Source organism: Sinocyclocheilus grahami, unplaced genomic scaffold (assembly GCF_001515645.1).
Source record: "Sinocyclocheilus grahami isolate Dianchi unplaced genomic scaffold, SAMN03320097.WGS_v1.1 scaffold24.1, whole genome shotgun sequence".
In the NCBI taxonomy this organism is placed as follows: Eukaryota; Metazoa; Chordata; class Actinopteri; order Cypriniformes; family Cyprinidae; genus Sinocyclocheilus; species Sinocyclocheilus grahami.
In genome coordinates, this window is record NW_015505203.1 from 3,605,786 (window position 1) to 3,627,802 (window position 22,017).

A 22,017-nucleotide genomic window follows, 5' to 3' on the forward strand; every position below is an offset into this window, starting at 1 on the left:
ATTTGGGAGTCTGCCATGACACTCGCTGTGAGCAATACTGCAAGCGGAGTGATACAAATGGAAACATTCCTGTTTGAGGTATATAGCCTATATATAATTTTTAAAGTGATTTTGTGAAATATAAAAATAAAAAAATTGTTTTCTCTTTTAATATATTTCTATTTCATATGTTGGTGTAATGTAATGATTTCTGAAGGATCATGCAAAACTGGAGAAATGTCTGCTGAAAATTCAGCTTTTAAAAAAACATTTTAAAACATTTTAATATTTCATCTTTTCATCATTATCAACATAAAAATGATAAAATATTTGATGCTTTTTAAATTTTTCCTTTCTCTTTGGAGTGTAACAAGCTCTTGGTGCATAAAGAAGATCTGTAAAGTTGCAAAGACTAAAGTCTCAAATCCAAAGAGATATTCTTTATAAAAGTTAAGAGTCAGCCACGCCTACCTAAAACGGCTCGTTCTAACACGCCCCCACATGTCTACATCACGATGTGGGAAGATTTGCATAACACCGCCCAAATGTTCACGCAAAGAAAGAAGGCATAACTTTTATTCTCGATGTAGTATTGTTGCTGCCGCCATGTCGTGAAGGTGCTGTGTGTTTCGTTGTGAAAGTGAAACTACTTTGTTTGGCCTTCCAAAAGAGGACGATATCCGCTTCGTCATTCCTAGAGCTGATCCGTGATGGTCGCTGAGGAAATACATCAACTTCGCGCTGTGTATCGCCGGATCGGCTTTCACCGTAGACGAAGTCCAGCTCGGGGTCGTCACATGTGGTTGCCACAAGCCCGCCGGTCGCTCCTTCGTCGAATCCGCCGGCCGCTGCTCACTCTAGCCCCGCCGGCCTGAAAGCGAAACTACTTTGTTTGGTCTTCCAAAAAAGGACACGACTAGAAATCAGTGGTTAAATTGTATTTACAACACTGTTCCAGAGCAGTTCAACCCAAATATTCAGATGTGTGCAGCACATTTTATGGAGGACTGTTTACTGATCCTGGTAGAGTAGACTACAATGGCGGCTGTTCTGACTCACAGCCTGTAAGTACGTTTTTTTTATATATAAAGTTAAAAGTTTAACAAAAATATTCATTGTCAGTCTTTTCTTTAAAAGCAAAAATATTCTTCTTTAAAAATAAATAAATAAATATATGTACATATTATTTTATCTGAATCTTTGCTCTTTTAAACTTATTATCATTTTGTTGTAATAATGCAATCTTTTATTTATCAACCCAAGTGATAATTTGTGCCAGAACTTATAATTAAGTTGAGGTTTCCAAAGTTTAATGTTTAACAAATTTTTTTGTCACATTATTTTCTGGTTAATGCAGCCCTTGAATACATTTTATTTAATCTAAATCCTCTTGCTTTTTTCTATGAAACCGAGAACAATTATTTGAAATTGAAATAACATTTCATTATATATAATGTATTTTTCATCAAATAAAGGCAGCCTTGGTGAGCATAAGAGACTTCTTTCAAAAACATCCTATGATCTAGCATTTGTCATTTTTAACATTTTTAGCTATAGTTAATCAAAGTCAATAAAGTTTTAGTCCCTGTTTTATTTATATCGATGTCACAGACGATCACTCGTGCGCGTGACTCTAAAGCTCCACCCACGGCACGTCTCCAGCAGCTCGACTGTTTTCGGAGAAAAGTGTAAAGCTGTAGCTGTATTTTATAAATCTGATAAAACTCGGAGATATGAAGGATGCAATACTACTCCTGTAGGTACTCAAGATTAACATGAGATTGGCAGAAACTGTGTGTGTAATGTCTGCTTTAAATGTCATGTAAGGAATTTTGTTAGAGTACTCTACACAAATTAACTTAAAATGCCAATACCTAATTTAACTTCTTTCCTCTTTCCTGTCTGTGTGTGTGTGTGTGTTTGTGTATGTGATAATGTCCAGGGCGTATTCTGGACCTGAAGACGGGGACGGTGAAGAAGGAAGGACAGCAGTCCTCTATGAGAATGTGTATGGGCTCCAGACGTTCCTTCATCTGCAGAATGAGGTACAGTCCATGCTCTCCGTGAGATTACTGATCTCATGATCACAGGTGTGGTGTGGTGATTAAAGTCCCCATGAAATCAAAATTAAAGTTTTTTTTTTGGGTGTTAGTATCAATATGTTAGTCTTAAGGTTATCTATAAGGCAGTGTGCTCCAAAACAGTGACAAAATGTGCATTTAGAAGATATAAGCATTCAAAGCTTTTAGTCCGTCACTTCCTCGAAAACGGCTCAACGATTTTTTTGATGTCACATCATACTTCATCTTCTCATCAAATCTTCTGACCAATCAAACGCTCTCTAGAAGCCGAAGCACCCGCCCCCTACACTATAAATAGATGCTAAAGCTGCGGCTGAGATCGTTCGCTTGTTCACAGTGTAGTATTTCCTGTACATAAATGGCACGTAGTGTACAATGTAGGCGATAGGGAACGATTCAGATAGTGTAAATATGCTTTCGATTGGGGCAAATGAGGTCTGGTTTCACGTTGTGTCACGCGAACCGCGGCAGCGCGCACAGTCTGATCCAGACTTTGGCTCCGGTCCAGAGACGTGATCGCTCAGAGCGGATTATATGCACAAGTCGGCATATATTAAACGCTTTTAAAACTACACAGCCTCAGCATGATTATGATCACTATTTTGTTTTACTAAGAGTTTCATATTGAATCTAGGGGGTAATCTATAAGACTGTAACTGTCAAATGCGGCTTTACCGAGCTCGACGGCTCTGTCCTGTGCAGATATAAACAAAACGCTATTGGCTCATTTAAAAAGGGGGCGGGGCTGCTTGATATGTCCCGCCCTGTCTTCCTGTTTCAGTTGAAATTACGTCACCACATAGAATAACGCTGCATGTTTCAAGGCACTTCAGGGGACCTTTAACGACCAGGACTGATAATGAAAGGTTGCAAAAGGTTGAAAAACAAGCCTTGTGCCATCAGCATGTCCATTTTTTAGATATTGGCATACCATAGTCTTTGCATATGGAGGCCATTCAGGTCCGATTTAATCCGATTTTGAGATCTTATGTCACTCTCAAAAAATGTATTGCACTGTATGATGTTTAAAAAGGTTCGTATTTAGGTGAGCTGATTGACATTATCACTACTTATAAATAAATTCACACCTCCACACACCACACCTTCACACATATGTTTATTAACTAATTGCACAAAAGTGTAGAAATCCCTGTCAGTCTCTGCATCTTTCTGTCTTCATTATATGATCCTTTTATGAAATATTTAGTCTTTTATTCGGACCATAACAATATAATTTTACTGTTTGATTTTTAAAGCCTGCATGAACTTTCAAGACAACAAAATGCAACACTAATAATTAGATTTTTTAGCAATGAGGCGAACAGAAACTTGATGATTGTTGTTGCTGAACATTCCTGTCCTTCCCCGCAGTATGTTTAAAAGGTGTTTTCATTCATAATGTTGTTTGGTCTATATTTAACACCAGATGAAAACACGCACTTCCCGAATTTGATTCGAATGTCCGTGCCAGTTTAAGGCACAAACCATGGCGAGCAAATTCCAACATAATGCATGATTACGCCGCATATGTTTTTGTGCTTCCTTCAGCACTTAAATATGAGAGTTAGCGACTGTGTTCATGTTTAATGTTTTCTATTTGTGGCTCTTTGACAGATTGAAACCGCATGCTAGCGGATGAGCGCATCTGTTGAGTGTGTGTTAAAACGCTTGAGATAAACAGAACCCCTAAAAAGCATGAGCGTCATTCTTAAAAGTTCTTACACAATGCATTAACGCTATTAGACATCATGACTCAACTCTGAAGGATGCTTACTTGCTTGTTGCGATCCAAAAAAGTACATTTGCATACCTTGCATTCATGAACACTGGACAACCTATTTGACAAAGACCCGAGGGACGACAGACTGTCTTGCCAGGTTGAATGGAAGTGATTTTGGGAGATAAACAGCTCAAGTTGGAACAGATGTGAACTATTTTACCCCTCAACAGGGTCAGAGATTTCAGGTCACTCGTATAGTCTTTACTGTCTTTACTAACTGGATTCAAATGATAACAGCTATATATAGTCATAACATGGTAACTAGAATATTAGATATCATCAGTGCTTGTGCTATGAATAATTATTATTTATTTTATTATTAGTTGTAAAAATCACTTTTTGTTTTGAGTAAAAAAAAAAATAGTATTCTTATATTTTTCTGTCAAAATGACTGACAACATTTTGAATGGTCAATTATTTATTTATTTATTTGTGTTTGTTTCTTTAGTTAGTTATTGTTAAACTATTTTCTAGCTATGCAACCTCTGAGTACATATTATCCAATCCAAATACTTTGCTGATTGTGCCACAAACATTTTATAAAAGATTTTTTTATTAGCATAAAAATGATCAAATCTGTGATAATTTGTGCCATAACTTAAAATAATTAAGTTGTTGAGGTTTAAAGTTTAACAAAAAATTTGAATTGTTTTTTAATAGTATTCTTGTATTTGTCTGTCAAAATGACTGACAACATTTTGAATTGTCAGTTATTTATTTGTTTGTTTGTTTGTTTAGTTTCTAGTATTTTCTAGCTATGCAGCCTCTGAGTGCATATTATTTAATCCGAATCATCTTTGCTGATTGTGCCACAAAAATTTAATAAATTATAGTTTTTTATTATTATCAACATAAAAAAGATACAATCTTTTTTTTATTAAAATAAGTGATAATTTACTGTATGCTATAACTTAAATTAATTAAGTTGTTGAGGCCTAAAGTTACATTTTTTTTTTAATTGTCAGTATTTTCTTGAATTGAAATGAATTTATTTTTAGTTAACACGGCCTCCGAGTACAAATTATTTTAATTGAATCTTTGCTCTTTTACATTTTTTTGCATTGTTTTTGTAATAATGCAATCTTTTTTTATTAACCTAAGTGATTATTTGTGCCATAAAAGTCAAGGTTTCCAAAGTTAAATGTTTAACAAAAAAAATAATTTGTCAGTATTTCCTTTTTTGTTGTTGTTGTTGTTTTTTGCTACATCATTTTACAGTTAATGCAGCCCTTGAAATACATTTAATCTGAATATTCTTTGCTCTTTTAATAATTGTAATCATTTTATTATCACAAATAACCTAATGTAATTAATTTGAGGTTTACTAACTTTAATGTTTAACAAAAATGTACATGTATTTGTAGTCTTATTCATTTATGGTGAGAATGTAACGGTTTTCAAATGTTTTTTAGGTGTGGCAGTGCTCCACTGGATCATATCTCACTGAATCGGTTGTCCAGCATGAGAAAGAGATACAGGTATGAATCTTTTTTTCCGTTTTCAGATTTCAAATTTGCACCCAATTCTGCAGTTATTCAACCCCAATCTATTAACCAAACATCCTGTAATTAATTGCTAATTCATTTGTAATGTACACTTACAATCAAACCCATTAAAAACTAAAACAAAACAAAACAAAAAAGTACCCTGTGAACATGTTTTGTCAGGTAATCTAAAAGTCTGCTTGATGTGCTAACATCTAAATGAACTAGTTTGTTTTAAGTCAAAAGTATTTAATCTGACTGAATAAACCTGATTACATTAGGAATTACTTTATAATAAACTATTACTTAAATAACAACTGCATGCTTCACATTTTAGAATGTTTTTTTGTTTTTGAACTTGGTATAATGGTAAGTCTTGAAACAATGAAAGTATAGCAGCAAATTTAAGTCAGTGTGTAGTGTGTATGCTTGGGCATAAAAAAGATCTTCAAAGTTACAAATCTCAAAGTCCACTCCAAAGGGAGATATTTCGTTTAAAAAAAATCCATTTTCAAGAACTACAACGAACGGCTCGTTTGGACTACAGCGTTTGTTTTCCGGGTTTTGTGATGTCACAAAGCGGCCCATTAGAATATCATTAAAATAATTCCTGCCTAAGGAAATTCGAATGGTTGGAGGGGGGGTGGGAGGGGTGAGGTCGTGGTTAGAATGCTTGGTTGAGTGCATCAGTGCATGTATGTAAATATGTATGTTACAATTATAAAAACGTTTTTATAATAAATTGCTGACAGTACAATACTTGACAATGATGTAATCTGCAGAATTTACACTTCAATTACTACACTACAGTGTTTCCCATACATTGAGTGCAGGTGTTTTTATATCACTGAAGGAAACCGACTGTCTTCAGAAAATTGGATGTCATTTTCATTTAATCTTGCATGTAATGTCTGATAAAGCAGTGCTTTTTTGAGCGGAGCGCTGCTTTGTGTACAGCCATTACCGGGGAAACCTTGATCTCTACCACTCCAACAGCGCCTCCTGCTGGCAGAGAATGAATTTGCATATATATGCCGCCTGGGAAACACTGGACTATGGTATAAATAAATTCAACTGTATAACAGTTTCGCTGCAATTCATGTTATAACGTTAGAATTAAATCACAATAAACATAATACATATGCACGTATCTGTTCATAGTAAATGCAGTTATTTTTAAGCGGTTGTTGACATCCTATCTAAAACGTGATTTAGCCCAAAAAAAACAACAATAACGTTACCACTCTAATATGTTTTGCAATATCCGTGCGTGCAAAGGTTCTGCGCGATCCTCTTGTTCAATATTCTCTGGGTCTGAATCCGGCTCAAACTGATATGGCAATATTGACGCCATCCTTAACTAAACAGAGCAGACAGAACTTGCTGCTTTGGCAAGGGGCGGGGCAGTACTGAAACACCATCTAAGCTGTTCGCCAATCACAATGCTCTGGGACAGCTAACCAATCACATCACATTTCATTTTTCGGAAGGCGGGCCTTCATCAAACCCGGAACTAATTGAGCCGTTTGTGCCAGGCTGGGGAGAAAGGTATTGTAATCATGTAAATTATGTAAACAATAATGCGAACCACCAAGCATGAGAGCATGTTCTAGTACACCCCCAAAACAAATTCAAGGCATTGTAAAAGAGCATAATAGGACCCCTTTAAATAAACTCTAGTCTTAGTTGTCTTGCGGCGCTTTTCTGTGTCAATTAGGACTTTTGGCATTACATGAATGACTTCTAGGAATTTTGTTTCCTTAAAGAAAATTCGTAGAATTTGTTCTTAAGAATGTAGCGCCAGTGTTCCCTCCTGTAATTTGCCCTTTGACCCCTGATGTTTAACCCGATGCCCTCCTCTCTGCGGCAGGCGTGTTGTTCGTCTGCAACAAACTTGCAGCGCTGTGTGTTTTGCGGGTTTTGACAGCTCTGGAATGCAGGAATCACCTCTTCCAGGAACATCTGTGAGAAAAGTGCATTGCAGATGTCTGATTGATAAATGGTGCATGCATGTCAAATGTTTATGCAAAAATGACAAATGTACAGTTCACAAAACACACAGAGGTGAGAAGGGCCAATGTGGATGAGGGATATTGTTGGATACTAAATCTAAAACAAAATAAAATTGGTTTTCATTTCCATTTGGGAGATCCTTTTATCCAAAATGACTTTAAGTGCATTAAAGGAATGTGCTTGATCTTTGTGTTTACCCTGGGAATCGAACCCATGACCTGGTGTTGCTCACGCAGTTGAGCTCATAAACAAGAATTAAATAATGATTGCAAACTAAATGCCATGGCATAGCTATCAGTTGAGCTTGCAAACTGAAATAAGCAGAAATGAATTAATTAACGCAAAGTAATTGGAAAATCTAAATCTAATCTTGACTGATTTGACAGGGGATGGGATTGTGCACAGAGCGCATGAAGAACATTATGAGAAAGGTGCACGAAGTGCTTCGTATTAATGGATGAGGTAAAAAAAAAAAAGTCTGATTCAGAGTCCAAGGATATTGTGCAAATTTGGTTTCCCCTTGCTTTTCTAAAATCTCTTAAATTCAGCAGACTAATTTGTGAAGATTTCTGGAAATGTTATTTTGCTCTTCAAGTATATTACTTTTCATGTGTCAGTGCTACAATCCATTACATTTCGACATATAAAATAGTCATGATTTACAGTTCTGTTTGTTGGTGTTATTGGCATAGAAATTACATTACTTTTATCTAATTCCTAAAACAGGAATATAAATCCGAAATAGAAATGTTGAACAAAAGCTAAAATTTATTTAATCCAAGCTGAAATTTAATGTACTCTATTGTTTTTTTTTGGGGGGGGCAGGGGGGTTTCAGTAAAATTGTTTTGAAAGAAAATAACTTTTATTCAGCTAGGATACATTAATTTGATCAAAACTGTCAGTAAAGACATTTATAAAGTTACAAAAGAGCTCTGTTTCAAATGAAAGCTCTTAAACTTTCTGTTCATTGAAGAATCTGGGGGGGAAAATCAACTCCATAGAAATGTTAAGTGAATACAAGTAATGATGCTGAAAATTCATCTTTGCATCACAGGAATAAATTGCATTTAAAAAAATATTTAAATTGAAAAGAGTTATTTGAAATTGTAACTGTTTTTACTGTAATTTTGATCAAATAAATGCAGCCTTGGTGAGCAGAAGAAACATCTTTCAAAAACATTCAAGCTTACCAACCCCAAACGTTTGAACAGTAGTGATATTGAAATACAAGCTTTAGGAAAGCAGATCTGCAATCATCTTGATGTGAGCAGATGGAGTCATGTTGTTTTTGTGTTTTGATGTGAAATGCTAAAGGGAACATTTTTGCTGATGTTTGTGCCGGCTTTCCAAATCAGATCCTGCAGCCCGTAATCCTCATATGACCGAATGCCAACTTTGAAGTACCAAACATGAGTACCAGACATGTTTTGTTTGTTTCATTCTCTTTGTCTCTCTTTTTCGTTCACAGGAATGGTCTTGGGCCATCTAAGGAGGGGGAGGCGCAGTACTCCGTTGTGCACTGTACCGGCTACATCAAGGCCTGGCCACCAGCGGGTACTTACACAAACACAGTCGGTTCAAAGCCACTGAATCAGAGAGAAACATACAAATATACAAACAAATACTCAGAAGTGGACCAATGTTGGGGAGTGAGTAAATAAAAGTTGATCTAAGGCTAGTTTGTTCAGAAGGTACATGCAAATGAACTGTTTCCAAAAAACCATTCACTGAGTCATTTGCATCTCTGCATGCACTTTTGTTGTTAAATGCAACTTAAAGCCTTTAGTCTTTGCAACTTCAGGGATCTTATCTATGCACAATCAGCTTGTAACACTTCAGAGAGAAAGGAAAACTTGAAATTGCATCATATGACCCCTTTAAAATCTTAATCAGGAGCAGCAGCATGTGTTTCGGTCAACATAAAAACTTTGACTTACAATCTGAATCCTCACTTAACGCAATGAACATGTTTAATCTCCTTTAACACAAACAAATGCACAGAAGTGTACCAGTATTGAACTAACAAAAAGAAACCATTCAGTGAACCATGAAGTGAACTGTTTACAAAAAAAAGATTCACTGAATCATTTGCATTTCTGCATTTTGATGTTAAATGTAAAAAACAAAAGAAAGGAAATAGGTGTAGAAACAACTTTCACTAAGGAATTGCTAGTAAAATTAAAAACTATTACAAAGAAACATGGAATTAAACATGAAATTTTGAAGTAGAAAAACTGAAATGGTAATTTAAATGGTACTACAATAATTGTTTTTATTTGCAACTTCATAAATCTTTTTTTATGCACTTAACAATGAGGTCCTATTACGTAACATCAGTGTATTAATGAACAATGAGCAATGCATTTTTACAGTATATAATAATATTTGTTAATTGGTTATTAATACAAATTCTTTATTGTTTATTAAGGTTTATGTTTTTAGTTCATGCTAATATGTTATTAAATGCAATAATGTATTAGCAAGTGGAACTTGTTATTGTTATTGATACATGTAAATTAGCTGGTTCCAAAAAAGATTAATTGAATCATTTGAACCACTGCATGTGATTTTGATGCTAAATGTAACTTAAAGAGAAAAGTTCACCCAAAAACTGTAAATTGTCATCATTTATTTACCCTCATGTTGTTCCAAAGACATTGCATTTTGGTTAACATTTGAAACACAAATTGAGAACAGATACAATCACTTAATATGATGAACAGATTTAATGTATAAACACATATACACTATGTAGTGAAGACATATGGTAAAAACTAGGGATGCACCGATACCACTTTTTCCAGTACTCGCCCGATACCGATACTTTTATTTTTGGTACTTGCCGATACCGAGTACCGAGACCAATATTTTCATTGCATTTGTAAATTTTTTTAATATTGGGTACAGAAACCAAAAGAGTATGTATAATGTTAGTTCGTTAACTTCATTTATCAAATAGATACAGTCAAACCAAAATTTATTCAGACACCTTCAACCTTTCTCACATTATCACAGTTTATTCGCTATAGTTTAGAAAATGGTAATAAAATATGACAAGAACTCAGTTAAACTGTGTCAGAACAAATTCAGCTTGATGATGTCAGATAACTTTGATAGAAAGGTATGTAATGGATTTCAATAAACCAAAAATTATTCATACAGCTGTCAATATTTACACAACTATCAATACTTTGTCGGGTGACCCTTAGCCTTAATGACAGCATATAGTCTCCTGGGCATGCTGTCATCAGGGTTCATGCAAATCTGAACAATTTTTTCCCAGACTCGGTCTGAAAAATTTTCGGTCCCAAAATTGTATCAATTTTACTGGTAGTTCATTGTATGAAGAATTTTTGTGTATAATATATCACAGTTTAGTTTATTTTGCTACCCTCATTTTACATAAATTAACTATAGTGTCTTGCACCCACTAGTAAAAAAATATCAAAAATTATATCTGGTCTCTGAATAATTTTTGGTTTGACTGTATATCCTTCTGTTATTTTCACACTTAATTATGCCCATTAAAATGTATTTTACAAGTTTTTGTTACTTTCACTGTTCATTTTTTTTCTCTCTATGGTAGCCTACATCATCTTTAATTTAAAGGGGTCATATGATGCGTTTTCAAGTTTTCCTTTCTCTTTGGAGTGTTACAAGCTGATTGTGCATAGATAAGATCCCTGAAGTTGCAAAGACTAAAGTCTCAAAACCAAAGAGATATTCTTTATCAAAGTTAAGACTCTGCCACGCCCCCCTAAAACGGCTCGTTCTAACACGCCCCCACATATCTAGGTATTAAGTATTTGCTATTGACTGTTCAAATGCGGAGTTTTGCGCATCGTGTGCGTGCGTGCGCGCGCGCGCGTATGTGTGTGTGTGAAAGAGAGAGAGAGCGAGAGAGACCAGCTTCATCACTATGTCTGTCACGCGACTCTGTTCCCCTTTCGGGCTCTGTCTTTACATTTATTTTGAAAGATGAAGCTGGCGATTATGGTAAGGGCGTTACATTTCCGACGAGTGCTTGCGGTGTTCGGCCAATCACAATGCACTGGGTCAGCTGGCCAATGAGAGCAGACTGCGCTTGTCGGAAGGAGGGACTTTGTAGAAAACGAAGCGTTTGAGAGAGGCGGGGCATAGAGGACCTACAATAATGTACAGTATTTGAAAAATAATGTGTTTTTTGGACATTAAAGCATGTCAACATATTCTGTTACACCAAATACACAAAATAATGATCTTTAAAAAAGTATCATATGACCCCTTTAATAGCATTAGAGCTGCTCCATTGCAGCGGCTTAGTACTGTAATCACGCGATTTGCTGTAAAAATGCAGGGAACCACTCGCTATAAATCTCCTAACTGTGATATTTGAACTGAAACACTCATGAAGCAAGCAAAACCCACAACGCGTGCACATATTTGTACTGGTGCAGAATGAGAGGGACAAGTAAAGTACAGCCTAGCGCATTTCACACAGGCTGCTAGTTTCACTTTTACCAGAAAGTCGTGCATGCTTAAGGGCGAAAATAAATGACGTTTATAGTGAATGCCCCTATAAATTGTCTTATATTTACGATTTAGTAATCCAAATGATGCGTGCTCAGTGAGCGAACATCAATAACGATCATACAATAGAAGTGCACGCTCTCTCTCCCTCCCTCCCTACCATTAAGTAACTTGTGCATTGTTTTACTTAATTCTTTTTGACATATCCGACCGAACTACATACTTTCCAGTGATGTCTGTGAGAAAGGGATATTCACTCGACAAGCTCGCGCATCTGCGCCGCTGCGCGCTCAATCCACTTAGCGTGATTTGCTTATCAGCTGGCGCAAATCAGCTATACAGGCGTTAATACTGAATGTTTTATATTCATTGCATACATATACTTTGTAGACATCCTTAATCTCTAATAACTCCATTCTGCTGTCTGTTGTCAGTGTTTCTTTGTCTGAATATGGCACTTATCACATGCTGTATGGTATCGGGTCATTTTAACGAGTACGAGTACAGGAGCTCAGTATCGGGCCCGATACCGATACTGGTGCATCCCTAGTAAACACCAAAGCTCATCCATGCGTCCTGTGCTCATTGATTCTGGACCTCAGGCTTCATTAAAATCTTAATTTGTGTTTCAAAATCTAACCGACATCTTATGGGTTTTGAGCATCATGACAGTGAATAAATATCGACAGTTTTCGTTTTTGGGTGAATTATCCCTTTAACTTACATTCAGCATCAACATGTACTGATGCAAATGATTCAGAGGAACCAGTTAATTTTTTCTATCAGTAACTTTTTACAACAAGGTTCCGCTTGTTGATATTAACTTATTTTTTTTACTCAGTATCTGAGTAAAAATAAAGAGTAGCAATATTATGGATGCATTTTGCTTAATGAAACCTACAACTTGCATTCTGAAGTCTAATGGAACTAGTTGTTTGGAACATGTGTTTGAACTTCTTGAACTACCAGAACTCTGGAATTCGGTGTTAAATTCCGTTAGAATCCTTCAGTCCGCAGAACTGTCTGGAGTTTTGGATGACTCCCATATGACACCGGCACGCTAGATCCCCCCTGGCCTGTGATTCCTGTTAGCACAACAGCATGTGTGCAGTGAGAAAGGAAGAAATGGACAGAGAATTGAGCAACCCTGAACTCAAAAACCTGAACTTTTAGCCTCATATCTTTACTGGAGGTTGTCCAGGTATTCTCCGAGCGCGTCTCCAACATATGTGTGTGACGTAAAAATTAATCGCACATGCTGGACATCCTGTTTGTTGCATAATGGCACAAAGTAAGGATAAAAATAACCAGCAACGCTTGATTGTCAGCCATTATGGTGTCATACTGGAATGCGGTAATCTAAACGAAGACATCTCGTATCGTTTTCATCACGCTGAATGGTAATCAGTGCATTAACGGTTAGGAAGCGCTCTGTCCACACCAGATGGCCCTGATATGCATTATCGATCAGTTTCATAGCGTTTGCAAAACAAACACAAGTCTTTATGTGCTCTTTATTACTTTGATATGCGACCAAATGAATTCTGTCTGCTTGTATAATGTCAGTTTGTGCAAATTAAAGGCAGTAAATTAATTCAAACCATCGGTGCATCTGTCCATAGTATACAGCCTGTTTGCAGAGAATTTTTTTTCCCCTGAATGTGTCATTTATGCTGTGATATATATACCGTTCCTGTTTATTTGTAGCACACAGTTATTTAATTTTGCGAACTAGTGTTCCCTGCACAGCCATGCGCCGCTGATGAATTGAGTTGTATTTTACTTGAGGTGACAGTTTGCAGTGTGAACGTGGGAACAGACCATGAAATAATGACAATGAGACAATAAATTGACCAGATGTCTCTCTATTCTGTATTTATATTATTCTGTACTGCATATATTTGCTGGATGTATGAAAAGAAATACAAACCCAATTCCAAAAAAGTTGGGACACTGTACAAATTGTGAGTAAAAAAGGAATGGAATAATTTACAAATCTCATAAACTTATATTTTATTCACAATAGAATATAGATAACATATCAAATGTTGAAAGTGAGACATTTTGAAATGTCATGCCAAATATTGGCTCATTTTGGATTTCATGAGAGCTACACATTCCAAAAAAGTTGGGACAGGTAGCAATAAGAGGCCGGAAAAGTTAAATGTACATATAAGGAACAGCTGGAGGACCAATTTGCAACTTATTAGGTCAATTGGCAACATGATTGGGTATAAAAAGAGCCTCTCAGAGTGGCAGTGTCTCTCAGAAGTCAAGATGGGCAGAGGATCACCAATTCCCCCAATGCTGCGGCGAAAAATAGTGGAGCAATATCAGAAAGGAGTTTCTCAGAGAAAAATTGCAAAGAGTTTGAAGTTATCATCATCTACAGTGCATAATATCATCCAAAGATTCAGAGAATCTGGAACAATCTCTGTGCGTAAGGGTCAAGGCCGGAAAACCATACTGGATGCCTGTGATCTTCGGGCCTTTAGACGGCACTTCACCCATAGAAAACATTTGGCACATCATAAAGAGGAAGATGCGACAAAGAAGACCTAAGACAGTTGAGCAACTAGAAGCCTGTATTAGACAAGAATGGGACAACATTCCTATTCCTCAACTTGAGCAACTTGTCTCCTCAGTCCCCAGACGTTTGCAGACTGTTATAAAAAGAAGAGGGGTGCCACACAGTGGTAAACATGACCTTGTCCCAACTTTTTTGAGATGTGTTGATACCATGAAATTTAAAATCAACTTATTTTTCCCTTAAAATTATAAATTTTCTCAGTTTAAACATTTGATATGTCATCTATGTTGTATTCTGAATAAAATACTGAAATTTGAAACTTCCACATCATTGCATTCTGTTTTTATTCACAATTTGTACAGTGTCCCAACTTTTTTGGAATCGGGTTTGTATACAGAACGACAAGTATTGAGTCTTATGAAGCGATTCTTTAAATGAATTGGTCAAAAAGACTCAAAAGTTACTGGTTTGAATCAGTTTAACCTTGAGAAGTCAGTCTGCAATAGAGTGAAAGTTTTTTTCAGTGGCCTTGTTTCCGGGTGTATTTTTCTCATTCATTTTTCCCATAGGGCTTTATAAAAAAATCTTTGTTAAATAGTTATGAACCAAACCAACCATTTATTAGGTGAATAGCAACATTATAAACCTTGAATTGAAGCAAAAAAAGTATTCAAAAACCAGACAAAAAGACAAAGGTACAAGACTGTATACAAGCTTTCATAAAGGAAGGGAAAGAACTACAATCCCATGAAGCATTGTGAATGACATCGATAGAAATGATGGAAAAATATAAACTCTATTAATTAAAAAATGTTGATTTTATATATAGGGAATCAATATATTTTATGTTAATGCAAAGTAAGTAGTTTGAGGGAATAGGAAAAAGTGTTCTTTTGGCATGTTTTGCTTGACACAGTTCTTTGATTGGTGGCGATATCGCTGCAGAATCATGGATAATGTAGTTTTTCACCAGGAATTCAGCTGTTACACATGATTCTGTAAATAGGTTGAAATGATGTGGGCTGATGGCTTCAATAAAAGCATAAACTATCAATTAACAATGTCTGAGATCAGAGTAGGTCTGTTTTTAAAAGTTATCTTTCAAAATAAATTCCTCTATGGAGAAAATGAATAGGATATTTTACTTCTGGGACTGTTGCACTTTATTGGCTGAGCAAGCTAATAGCCCCACCCCTCACTCACATGATTGGTTGAGCCAATTTCTTTTGTATTGTAAAACATATTTTAAGGATAAAGTAAGTTGAAAATAACGTAATCTAATATGAAAAATGTATAATAAAAACAGATACAGCTTTTTATAGCAGTTCTTATAAATTGTGAGAGTCTAGTATTTCTTTTATTTTCTATTCCTCATTTGTTTTTCTCTTCTTTGAGTCATTCACAAAGATCATTGTATGCTGAAAAGCTTTTTAGCCGCCAACCATAATGAGGTCAAGGCAAAGAAGGAAGTGTGTCAACGAGAAATCGTTAATGTAATTAAAAAGAGAGTAAACGCTTCATGTTCCTGCTTAAACTCCAGGACAGGAATCGCTCCTCCGCCCTGATTCCCATCTGCCTGACTTCATGTCCCGTATACTCCACATAAACACGGCACGACAACGTCCAGGAACAATAACCACTTTGCTACTGGTTTTAGACGACTAAAATAAATCATTATGCATGAACAAACTCCTGATGAGTCAGGGAGACGTAGACAAAAATATTGAGAAGATGCTATTAGTGGGATCGAAAGCACATTTTTGCGCAAAGATTCCCAAACAGGTCTTTGTGTACTGTTGCAACAGAGCGTCTCATTAGAAATGATGTAGGAATAAACATGTTAGTCATCGGGATCTCCACATGTTTTCAGTCTGCTGTTCGGACAAATGACTGTTCTTGTGTCTTTTCCAGGCATGACCATTCCGGATGAAGACACGGAAGCAGGTCAAACCAGCAAATACTGCTTGGTTGCGATTGGAAGACTGCAGGTATGTCTGGATCTCTGATGTATATGGCAACAAAATTAGCAACTGCATGACAACATGCTTGCAACTCCCTGGAACATTATAGCAACTGTATAGTAACATTTGAGCAACCAAGCAGAACACCATAGCAGTTTTTAAGAAAACCCTAGCTACCACATAGCAACATTCTAACAACTAGAAAATCCTAGTAACCTTATGGTTACATTCTAACATCTAGAACACCTTAGAAACTGCATGGCAACATTCTAACAGCTAGAGCACCCTAGTAACTTCATGACAACATTCTAACAACTAGAACACCTTAGCAACTGCATGGCAACATTCTAACAACTTAAATGCCTTAGCAACTGCATGGCTACATTCTAACAACTAGAACACCCTAGCAACTGCATGGCTACATTTGAACGACTAGAATACCTTAGAAACTGCATGGCAACATTCTAACAGCTAGAGCACCCTAGCAACTTCATGGCAACAACATTCTACCAACTAGAACACCTTAGCAACCGCATGGCAACATTCTAACAACTATAACACCTTAGAAACTACATGGCAACATTCTAACAGCTAGAGCACCCTAGCAACTTCATGGCAACATTCTAACAACTAGAACACCTTAGCAACTGCATGGCAACATTCTAACAACTTGAACACCTTAGCAACCGCATGGCAATATTCTAACAACTATAGCACCCTAGCAACTGCATGACAATATTCTAACAACGAAACACCCTAGTAACCGCATGGCAACATTCTGACAACTAGAACACCCTAGCAACTGCATGACAATATTCTAACAACGAAACACCCTAGTAACCACATGGCAACATTCTAACAATGAAACACCCTAGTAACCGCATGGCAACATTCTAACAACCTAGCAACTGCATGGCAACATTCCAAAAAAAAAATCTTTCTTTTTTTTTTATTTACTTAAAAATCACCCTATTAATGGCAGCATTCTAACAACTAGAACACCCTAGCAACCGCATGGTAACATTCTAACAACTACAATGCCTTAGAAACCACATGGCAACATTCTAGCAACTAAAACACCTTAGCAACCACATATCAACAGGCTAGTAACCATTCAGAACACCCTAGCAACTGCATAGCAACATATTAGTAAGCTTCCTCAACACCCTAGTGGACATAACGTTAAAACCACTGCATAGCAACCTCCTAGCAAGAACCCACATCTCCTGGAGTTGTTGTGCACATGCAGGCAAACTCTGGACAGAAGATGTATTAGGATATGTTGAGCCTGTCCTTTACCTTAACTTATTCATATTTCTTGTCACATATTTCTGGGAACTTAATTCATCTATCATTATAAAAAAGTACCTTGTCAGCTCTCGAATAACAAACTCACTGCAGAAACCATTACAACTTCTGCAACTTTTGGATGCTTAATGTTTCAAAATGTGTCTAGTTCATGTCTTTTTGATATGTCTAGCATTTAAATGTGATTTTTATTCAATAAATACCTTCCCACATCTTAATGTGCATAGACAGTTGTTACTAATTCTTCCACAATCCCATGATAGCGCGGCACTACAAAACATGCATCTATTTGTTTGAGCATCCTGACCACAAAAAATCCCTTTATCTCATCTCTCAGGTGACCAGCTCACCAGTTTCCATGGATATGAACGGACTCTCTGTGCCGACGGAGTTCCTTTCCCGCCACAACTCAGATGGCATCATCACTTTTGTTGACCCTCGTTGCATCAACGTGATTGGCTATCAGCCTCAGGTCAGTTTCACTGAATGTGCAGCTTTATATTAAATGTGTTATATGTCATTTTTTTAACTGTACTACAGCATAAAATTTCCATATGTTTGCCGATATTTAGGAAACATGCTAAGTTCACAAACGTGTTTCTTCGAAAAACAATGCAACAGACAGTTATTCTACTTTGAAATGTTCATTCCATGTCGGAATGTCTGTTTTTGTTTTTGTCTGTGTGATTCCACTGCCAATTTAACCAATAGTATTTCGACACCCCGGGTTGCCAGTTGTCAGAAAACACAGCATATTGCAGCCATGGAAATAAACTGGGTCAGAAATTGCAACGAAAAAAGCCTCCGCATCCATTTAAAGATCTCTATGACCAGAGGCATATTAAAATGCAGATAGAGCAACTCATCAGCTTACAGTGTAAGGCTTGTCGCCATCCGTTGTCAGTTGCTCTCATTCCTGTTGCGTGTCCTCAATCTGGCAACCCATTTGAGCCTCGAGTCTGAGGAGGAGGGTTGGGAGAAACAATTCTCTCCAATATTTTGTTTAGACTGCAGTATCCATTTCTACCGACATCTGTCAATATTACATACTGCACCTTTAATGCACAGTAGCTAAAACAATGTATTGATGATATTTTTGCCCTGTTTGTTTAGTTCAGATATGACTTCAATCACAGATTCATGACAAGTCAGGCAGGCTGTTTTCTGAATAATAGAGAATATGGAGGTTTATTCTTGAAATAGTCAACATTTTCCAGTTATTATTCATTATGACCCTGATGCTGTCTGTGCTCTGTTTAACAAGTACAAAGAGTTTGTATCAAGCGTTCATATGACTGTTCCTTTTCTTGGGTTTGAACAGGATCTTCTTGGCAAAGACATTTTGGAGTTCTGCCACCCGGAGGACCAGAGCCACCTGCGAGAGAGCTTCCAACAGGTACACCAACAAAAGCAAACCCAACCGCCATGACTGATCCAGTCCTACACACATTCATCAGCACCGTGATCCTGTAGGAAAGAAACATCATAAATGAGTCTACTAGGGCTGGATTCACGAAACATTCTTAAGAATAATATTCTTCTTTTATAAATTAAGAATCATCATATAATCAGATGATGCCATTTTCTTCTTAATAAAAAAAATAAGATTTTTAAGGAAATATTTGAGAACTTGTAGTATCGTAGGCTAATCACATCGGCCTCAATTATGGAGATGCACATTCCTAAAATAAATGCAACAATTCCTGTCAAGCTAGTCATGGCAAAAATAATGTGCGCACGTAAATGTCAGCATTTGAAGTGATCAGTGAATTTTCATCAAAAATCGCCATATAGTCAAGCTATTTTTCAAGAATTGTAATTGGGAATATGTGTACGAACTTCCTACAACTTTTTAATAAATCAAGCATAATAAAGACGAAGCACAAATGAATGCAACAGACAGATTCTTTAAAAATAACCATTAAAAATTGCAGTGCATTAGAACATGCAACGTCATGTACAGTGCCTTGCGAAAGTATTCATACCCCATTCATTTTTTCACATTTTGCTATGTTGCTGCCTTATGTTAAATTGCTTTCAATTAATCAATCCATACACCATACTGACAGAGCAAAAACAGAATTGTCACTACTAGGTAAATTTATTAAAAATAAAAAAACTGAAATAAATATTCATACCCTTAACTAAATATTTCGCTGAAGCACCTTTACAGTCTCAAGTCTTTTTTTTGCTTAATGCGACAAGCTTTGATCATCATCATTTGGCAATTATCTGCCATTCTTCTCCTCACCTCTTCACCTCTCAAGCTCTGTCAGGTTGGATGGGAGCAATTGCACATTTTCAAGTTTCTCCAGAATTATTTGATTGGGTTCAAGCTCATGCTCTTGCTGGGCCACTCAAGGACATTCACAGAGTTGTCTGTAAGCCACTCTTGCTGTGTGCTTACGGTCATTGTCCTGTTGGAAGGTGAGCCTTCTGCCCAGTCTGCGGTTCTGAATGCTCTGGACTGGGTTTTCATTAAGGCTAACTCAATATTTTGGTGCATTGAGCTTATCTTCTACTCTGATGAGTCCCTCGGTCCCTGCCGCTGAAAAACAGCTCCACAGCATGAGGCTGCTACCAGCACACTTTACTTTTGGGGTGGTACGCTGCAGGTGATGAGTGGAGCTGGTTTCCTTCAAACATGATGCTTGGAATTGAGGTTCATCAGACCAGAGACTCTTGTTTCTCAGAGTCTGAGAGTCCTTTAGGTGTTTTTAATGCAAAATCCAAGTGTGTTTTCATGTGTCTTCACTGAGGAGAAGATTGAGTCTGGCCACTCCGACATAAAGCCCAGATCGGTGGAGTGTTGCAGTGATATTTATCCTTCTCTAGATTTCTCCCATCTGCGTATATTATTAGGGGTGCTCCGATTGATCGGCTACCGATCACTATCGGCCGATAATCACGTTGGGATGATTGATCGGAGGTCTCTAAAAAGGCAGATCTCAAAAAAACGATCTCAAGCTGATGATACACCTGCCATGAGAGGTTTGGCACGACAGCAGCACCGTCTCAGTCTCTGTCCGGCGCGGGTGAAATAATTATAATGCTGAAGGTGAGGTACTCGCCTTCATATTTCTTCATTAAATAACTTATAAAGTAATTTTTAAACCTTGTGTGAGACGTAATTTCACAAACAGCGTGAGTGAATCACCGCGCGTGCTCTCACTCTTTCTCTCTCAAAATACACAAATAGCTTCAAATCACCACACATCGCGTCTGCACTATAAGCGAGCTGCACAGCTGACACAGGAATTGTCACTTGCACTATCGAGGCAGTGTTACATCGTCACTCAAGTTTATAAATTGCATTACATTTTAATTCTTGCCAGTGTTTAACCATTCAGCGCTCGCTCTCCTGAAGACCGTGCGCTCATGCACACTAGCAGCGTACACACACAATGCCAGGTTCACATTACTCCGTTTGCAGTGCGTATGTGGTGTGTAATTTTTCTGCGCTCATGTTAACAGATTAATAAAGCATGCACACTGCACACGGTTGCGGTCCGGCAGTGCATTCCAGTAGCGTGTGTCTGCAGCAGTGCAGAGATCATTTCCACACCGAGTCTATTGCTGCGCTGCAAGCGCTGAATTAAAGTAACAGCGCATTGTTTGCAGTAAATATGAACATGGATTGACACGAAAATGTAGTAATTACACCATCAATGCATATTATTAAAGTCTACTGTGTTTCACAATCAACACATATGGCTTTTTGGCTAGGTTTAAAGGAAAAGAGCACTTTTAGTAGATAATAGATGGCACTCGTGGAGGTAGGAAAGTTCTTTATGAACCACAGGATTGCTTGTAATAAAGATTTCAATGCAAAAGGAACCTTTCAGTAGAGCTGACTATTTCTGTCAATGGTAAGTTTGTGATAACGTAAGAAAGGAAGTTTAAATGTTTTGCCACTTGCTTGAGCAACTTGATATATAAATGATATAAGTAAATGCAAAAGTAAAAAGCATTGAATAATGTGTTGTTTATATTTATTGTTTAAACATGTCTGTGTATTACTGTACTGTGTAAAAAAAAAAAAGAATTGCAATGCTGAAAAAGCATTTTCAGTGACAATGTTTAAATTTGAAATCAACATAATGGATAAATGTTGTGTTTGTGGTAAACAGCCAAGGATCAGTAGCAGACTTCTGTGTGAAAGCACAGTCCGTGCTGCTTCCCCTCTCACAAGAATCACCTAGAGGGGAATTCCCCCCATTTAAAAAAATGAAATTCAGGCCCTGAATAAATGTCTAAAAATCCTGATTGGTGTATCACTATAAATAGTTATAAATTATTAAAAAAGATCGGTATTGGCAGATACTGCTATCGGTGATCGGCCTCAAAAACCCTGATCGGAGCACCCCTATA

General features: G+C 36.9%; 1 protein-coding gene across 1 annotated transcript in view; it reads left to right on the plus strand.

Moving 5' to 3' along the window:
- Window positions 1-22,017, plus strand: part of LOC107563275 (aryl hydrocarbon receptor nuclear translocator 2) — a 94,570-nt gene that overhangs the window by 37,516 nt on the left and 35,037 nt on the right. Inside the window, exons 7-12 of the mRNA XM_016248098.1 lie at window positions 1,922-2,024; window positions 5,253-5,318; window positions 8,807-8,892; window positions 16,289-16,365; window positions 17,984-18,118; window positions 18,968-19,068. Of these exons, the coding sequence (XP_016103584.1) occupies window positions 1,922-2,024; window positions 5,253-5,318; window positions 8,807-8,892; window positions 16,289-16,365; window positions 17,984-18,118; window positions 18,968-19,068 (568 nt within the window). The remainder of the gene's footprint in view (window positions 1-1,921; window positions 2,025-5,252; window positions 5,319-8,806; window positions 8,893-16,288; window positions 16,366-17,983; window positions 18,119-18,967; window positions 19,069-22,017) is intronic.